Genomic DNA, 6,761 nt, shown 5'->3' on the forward strand with positions numbered 1-6,761 from the left:
TCATGGTCTCTCGTGTGTCTCATGGTCTCTCGTGTGTCTCCTGGTCTCTCGTGTGTCTCATGGTCTCTCGTGTGTCTCCTGGTCTCTCGTGTGTCTCATGGTCTCTCGTGTGTCTCATGGTCTCTCGTGTGTCTCCTGGTCTCTCGTGTGTCTCCTGGTCTCTCGTGTGTCTCCTGGTCTCTCGTGTGTCTCATGGTCTCTCGTGTGTCTCATGGTCTCGTGTGTCTCCTGGTCTCTCGTGTGTCTCCTGGTCTCTCGTGTGTCTCCTGGTCTCTCGTGTGTCTCCTGGTCTCTCGTGTGTCTCCGCTGTTCAGACTCAGACTCCAACACAAACTCCAGTGAAGCACCAAAACCTCTTGGTTGTATCTAGTGAAGCTGTTAAACAGTGTTGGCCGCGGTCGGAGGACGCGGGGGAGACCGTAGCTTTGGTCTCCAGGACCGGAGTCTCTGCTCCTCTGCTCCTCTGCTCCTCTGCCTGCCTTCACTCACACACCACGCTCCTTCTCTCTCTCTCTCTCTCCACCTCTCACGTGCATGCTGCTCACTCCACACTGCAGAAGAGTTAGTTTAGCTCTGAGAATATCTAGTGAATGTTCAGTGGACGTTTGTGCAGAAATAACTGCTGCAGCTCCTCCAGACCAACAGAGGTTTCCCGTGTCTTGTGAAGTGACGGGGCTCCGCAGAGAGAAACGTTATCGTCTCCCCCGTTCCCTCCGGCCGCGGTCGGGAGGCTGAGGCGGGAAAAGCCAACACTAGGATCAGCATTGATTCATGGAGAGACCTTGGTCTGGTCAGCTAACATTACTGCCAAGCAGCTGAGATATAGAGTGATATGGTGCTTTTAGCTGACGTGTGTCTCCTCACTGTGTTGAGCGATGCTCCTTCATGTCTATGTAGAGCGAGCACAAGCGCCAGCAACAGGACGCTGCCTTTAGTTGACTTAACGGACACAGGTGAAGCTGTTAACAAGACATTTAGGATTCTGACTAACAGCCCCTTTAATATACTAGTATGATATAATCTAATATAATAATGAGGTGTGTTCAGTCTGCAGCAGGTCTGTTGGCTCAGAGAGAAAAAATCCAGAATGAGATCCAGAACCTGGAGAACGTCCTGGGACCACACAGTCCAGGTACCTGTCTGTCTGTCTCTCTGTCTGTCTGTCTGTCTGTCTGTCTGTCATTCTGTCTCTCTGTCTGTCTGTCTCTGTCTGTCTGTCTGTCTGTCTGTCTGTCATTCTGTCTCTCTGTCTGTCTGTCTGTCTCTCTGTCTGTCTGTCTGTCTCTCTGTCTTCATTATTTCTTCTTGTCTGTTGTTTCTCTTCAGATGATGACAGCAGCAGTAGTGAGGAGGTCAGTAACACCTTTACCTCAGTTACAGACACACCAGTCAGTTCTATACTAACTGTGTCTGTACCTGTCTGTCTGTACCTCTCTGTCTAGAGCGAGCTGGGTCTGTCTCCGTCAGCAGACTCGTGTCTTCAGATGAACCTCGTCTACCAGCAGGTGGTTCAAGAGACCCTGGACCAGCTGGAGACACTACTGACAGTCAACCACAGACAGCAGGTCAGTACTGACAGTCAACCACAGACAGCAGGTCAGTACTGACAGTCAACCACAGACAGCAGGTCAGTACTGACAGTCAACCACAGACAGCAGGTCAGTACTGTCAGTCAACCACAGACAGCAGGTCAGTACTGACATTAGACCACAGACAGCAGGTCAGTACTGACAGTCAACCACAGACAGCAGGTCAGTACTGACAGTCAACCACAGACAGCAGGTCAGTACTGTCAGTCAACCACAGACAGCAGGTCAGTACTGACATTAGACCACAGACAGCAGGTCAGTACTGACAGTCAACCACAGACAGCAGGTCAGTACTGACACTAGACCACAGACAACAGGTCAGTACTGACACTAGACCACAGACAGCAGGTCAGTACTGACAGTCAACCACAGACAGCAGGTCAGTACTGACAGTCAACCACAGACAGCAGGTCAGTACTGTCAGTCAACCACAGACAGCAGGTCAGTACTGACACTAGACCACAGACAGCAGGTCAGTACTGACAGTCAACCACAGACAGCAGGTCAGTACTGACACTAGACCACAGACAGCAGGTCAGTACTGATAGTCAACCACAGACAGCAGGTCAGTACTGACATTAGACTACAGACAGCAGGTCAGTACTGATAGTCAACCACAGACAGCAGGTCAGTACTGACATTAGACTACAGACAGCAGGTCAGTACTGATAGTCAACCACAGACAGCAGGTCAGTACTGACACTAGACCACAGACAGCAGGTCAGTACTGACACTAGACCACAGACAGCAGGTCAGTACTGACATTAGACTACAGACAGCAGGTCAGTACTGATAGTCAACCACAGACAGCAGGTCAGTACTGACACTAGACCACAGACAGCAGGTCAGTACTGACACTAGACCACAGACAGCAGGTCAGTACTGACACTAGACCACAGACAGCAGGTCAGTACTCACAGTCAACCACAGACAGCAGGTCAGTACTGACACTAGACCACAGACAGCAGGTCAGTACTGACACTACACCACAGACAGCAGGTCAGTACTGACACTAGACCACAGACAGCAGGTCAGTACTGACACTAGACCACAGACAGCAGGTCAGTACTGACACTAGACCACAGACAGCAGGTCAGTACTGTTGATACATCATGTGTCTCTCTGTAGAAGGAGCTGGTGTCTCAGCTGTCTGGACCAATCAAAGAGTCTTCCAGGGAACGTCCCGCCTCCTCCTCCTGCCAGCAGCCAATCAACATGTACCTGGGCCGCTTCCTCAAACCGTACTTCAAGGACAACCTGACAGGACTGGTAAGAGACGGACAGACGGACAGACAGTCTTACTGTTGACAGCTGACCAATGAGACACTGTGTTGGTCTGTCTCCAGGGTCCTCCAGCCAATCAGGAGACGAAGGAGAAGGCCAGCAGGATGACTGGTTGTCTGGACGACCAGAAACTGAAAGTCAAACGATGTAAGAAAGAAAACTTTATTGATCTCAGAGGAAACACACAGACATTCTTCATTCTCCTACTGCTGAACACTATATTACTATTACTGTCTGTCTCTCTCTCTCTCTCTCTCTCTCTGTGTCTCTGTCTGTCTCTCTGTCTGTCTGTCTCTCTGTCTGTCTCTCTCTGTCTCTCTGTCTGTCTCTCTCTCTGTCTGTCTCTCTGTCTGTCTCTCTCTCTCTCTCTCTCTCTCTCTCTCTCTCTCTCTCTCTCTGTCTCTCTCTCTCTGTCTGTCTATTTCTCTCTGTCTGTCTGTCTCTGTCTGTCTGTCTCTCTCTCTGTCTGTCTCTCTCTCTGTCTGTCTCTGTCTCTGTGTCTTCAGGGGAGAGCTGGCAGAAGACGTTGTTGATCCATGCAGTAACCAGAGACAGTCTGAGGAGACTCGTCCAACCCAAACTCTCCAAGTAACATCATCACTGTATTATCATCAGCATCACCTCAGCTGTAACCATAGTAACTTCCATAGTAACAACACCCCAGCTGTAACCATAGTAACTTCCATAGTAACAACACCCCAGCTGTAACCATAGTAACCTCCATAGTAACAACACCCCAGCTGTAACCATAGTAACCTCCATAGTAACAACACCCCAGCTGTAACCATAGTAACCTCCATAGTAACAACACCCCAGCTGTAACCATAGTAACCTCCATAGTAACAACATCCCAGCTGTAACCATAGTAACCTCCATAGTAACAACACCCCAGCTGTAACCATAGTAACCTCCATAGTAAAGACACCCCAGCTGTAACCATAGTAACCTCCATAGTAAAGACACCCCAGCTGTAACCATAGTAACCTCCATAGTAACAACACCCCAGCTGTAACCATAATAACCTCCATAGTAACAACACCCCAGCTGTAACCATAGTAACCTCCATAGTAACAACACCCCAGCTGTAACCATAGTAACCTCCATAGTAACAACATCCCAGCTGTAACCATAGTAACCTCCATAGTAAAGACACCCCAGCTGTAACCATAGTAACCTCCATAGTAACAACACCCCAGCTGTAACCATAGTAACTTCCATAGTAACAACACCCCAGCTGTAACCATAGTAACCTCCATAGTAAAGACACCCCAGCTGTAACCATAGTAACCTCCATAGTAACAACATCCCAGCTGTAACCATAGTAACCTCCATAGTAACAACACCCCAGCTGTAACCATAGTAACCTCCATAGTAAAGACACCCCAGCTGTAACCATAGTAACCTCCATAGTAAAGACACCCCAGCTGTAACCATAGTAACCTCCATAGTAACAACACCCCAGCTGTAACCATAATAACCTCCATAGTAACAACACCCCAGCTGTAACCATAGTAACCTCCATAGTAACAACACCCCAGCTGTAACCATAGTAACCTCCATAGTAACAACATCCCAGCTGTAACCATAGTAACCTCCATAGTAAAGACACCCCAGCTGTAACCATAGTAACCTCCATAGTAACAACACCCCAGCTGTAACCATAGTAACCTCCATAGTAACAACACCCCAGCTGTTGGTGTTTATATTTTTATAATAACCTCTCTCTCTCTCTCTCTACCTGTCTGTTTCTCTCTTTCTCTTTCTCTACCTCTCTCTCTCTCTGCCTGTCTGTCTCTCTCTCTCTCTCTGCCTGTCTGCCTGTCTCTCTCTCTCTGCCTGTCTGTCTCTCTCTCTCTCTCTGCCTGTCTGTCTCTCTCTTTCTCTTTCTCTACCTGTCTCTCTCTCTCTGCCTGTCTGTCTCTCTCTCTCTCTGCCTGTCTCTCTCTCTCTACCTGTCTGTTTCTCTCTTTCTCTTTCTCTACCTGTCTCTCTCTCTGCCTGTCTGTCTCTCTCTCTACCTGTCTCTCTCTCTCTGCCTGTCTGTCTCTCTCTCTCTCTCTGCCTGTCTGTCTCTCTCTCTTTCTCTTTCTCTACCTGTCTCTCTCTCTCTGCCTGTCTGTCTCTCTCTCTCTCTGCCTGTCTCTCTCTCTCTACCTGTCTGTTTCTCTCTTTCTCTTTCTCTACCTGTCTCTCTCTCTGCCTGTCTGTCTCTCTCTCTACCTGTCTCTCTCTCTCTGCCTGTCTGTCTCTCTCTCTCTCTCTGCCTGTCTGTCTCTCTCTCTTTCTCTTTCTCTACCTGTCTCTCTCTCTCTGCCTGTCTGTCTCTCTCTCTTTCTCTTTCTCTACCTGTCTCTCTCTCTCTACCTGTCTCTCTCTCTTTCTCTTTCTCTCTCTGTCTCTCTCTCTCTCTGCCTGTCTCTCTCTCTGCCTGTCTGTCTCTCTCTCTTTCTCTTTCTCTACCTGTCTCTCTCTCTCTGCCTGTCTGTCTCTCTCTCTCTCTGCCTGTCTCTCTCTCTCTACCTGTCTGTTTCTCTCTTTCTCTTTCTCTACCTGTCTCTCTCTCTGCCTGTCTGTCTCTCTCTCTACCTGTCTCTCTCTCTCTGCCTGTCTGTCTCTCTCTCTCTCTCTGCCTGTCTGTCTCTCTCTCTTTCTCTTTCTCTACCTGTCTCTCTCTCTCTACCTGTCTGTTTCTCTCTCTTTCTCTTTCTCTACCTCTCTCTCTCTCTACCTGTCTGTCTCTCTCTCTACCTGTCTGTCTCTCTCTCTACCTGTCTGTCTCTCAGGGTGGACTACCTGAGTCAGAAGCTGTCCAGAGCAGTAGAGGCAGACAGACAGCAGCTGAGGCAGCAGATAGACAGTCTGGAGAGAGAGATCGACCTGCTCAGGTGATGTTCATCTCTGTCTGGAGGGGGGGTTGGGGGGTTGGTTGGGGGGGGGGGGGGGGTGAAGGACAGATGTCATCATCTCTGATGTCATCATCTCTAATATCATCACAGTAAACGTCCAGACGTCCACTCAGAGATCAGTGATCAGTGATGGTGGTCTGTCTGTTGCTGTGTGTAATGTGAGCCTGTCTCTGATTGGTCAGGGCGAGGACAGAGAAGCAGCTGATTGGTGGAGATCGATTTGATGAACATGATTGGCAGAAAATCGCTAATATTGATGTAAGTCGAAAAATCAGCCAATCACACAACTGATTATAGAAACACCAGACCGACAGTGATAACACCTCCTTTATCTCTCCTCTCCTCCTCTCTCCAATCCTCTCCTCCTCTCCTCCCTCCTCCATCCTCCTCTTCTCTCTCTCTCCAATCCTCTCCTCTCCTCTCCTCTTCTCTTCCTCCCTCCTCCTCCTCTCCTCTCTCTCTTCTCTTTCCTCCTCCTCTCCTCTCCTCCTCTCCTCCAATCCTCTCCTCTCCTCTCCTCTTCTCTTTCCTCCTCCTCCTCTCCTCTCCTCTCCTCCTCTCCTCCTCCTCCTCCTCTCCTCCAATCCTCTCCTCTCCTCTTCTCTTTCCTCCTCCTCTCCTCCTCCTCTCCTCTCTTCTCCTCTCCTCCTCTCCTCCTCTCCTCCAATCCTCTCCTCTCCTCTCCTCCTCTCCTCCAATCCTCTCCTCTTCTCTCTCCTCCTCTCTCTCTTCTCTTCCTCTCCTCCTCTCCTCCCAATCCTCTCCTCTTCTCCCTCCTCCTCTCTCTCTCCTCCAATCCTCTCCTCTCCTCTCCTCTTCTCTTTCCTCCTCCTCTCCTCTCCTCTCCTCCTCTCCTCCAATCCTCTCCTCTTCTCTCTCCTCCTCTCTCTCTTCTCCTCCTCTCCTCCTCTCCTCCTCTCCTCCAATCCTCTCCTCTCCTCTCCTCCTTCTCTTTCCTCCTCCTCTCCTCTCCTCTCCTCTC

The 6,761-nt window shown here is 49.6% G+C and overlaps 1 protein-coding gene across 1 annotated transcript in view; it reads left to right on the forward strand.

Annotated features, from left to right (window-relative positions):
- Positions 1-6,081, forward strand: part of LOC141770075 (snRNA-activating protein complex subunit 4-like) — a 12,870-nt gene extending 6,789 nt beyond the window's left edge. The window contains exons 4-11 of the mRNA XM_074639742.1: positions 1,048-1,132; positions 1,327-1,352; positions 1,443-1,565; positions 2,718-2,858; positions 2,936-3,020; positions 3,380-3,461; positions 5,657-5,758; positions 5,962-6,081. Coding sequence (XP_074495843.1) covers positions 1,048-1,132; positions 1,327-1,352; positions 1,443-1,565; positions 2,718-2,858; positions 2,936-3,020; positions 3,380-3,461; positions 5,657-5,758; positions 5,962-6,070 — 753 coding nt within the window. The 3' untranslated portion in view covers positions 6,071-6,081. The remainder of the gene's footprint in view (positions 1-1,047; positions 1,133-1,326; positions 1,353-1,442; positions 1,566-2,717; positions 2,859-2,935; positions 3,021-3,379; positions 3,462-5,656; positions 5,759-5,961) is intronic.
- Positions 6,082-6,761: the final 680 nt, after the last annotated feature.

The sequence above is a fragment of the Sebastes fasciatus genome, chromosome 6 (assembly GCF_043250625.1).
Source record: "Sebastes fasciatus isolate fSebFas1 chromosome 6, fSebFas1.pri, whole genome shotgun sequence".
Taxonomy (NCBI): Eukaryota; Metazoa; Chordata; class Actinopteri; order Perciformes; family Sebastidae; genus Sebastes; species Sebastes fasciatus.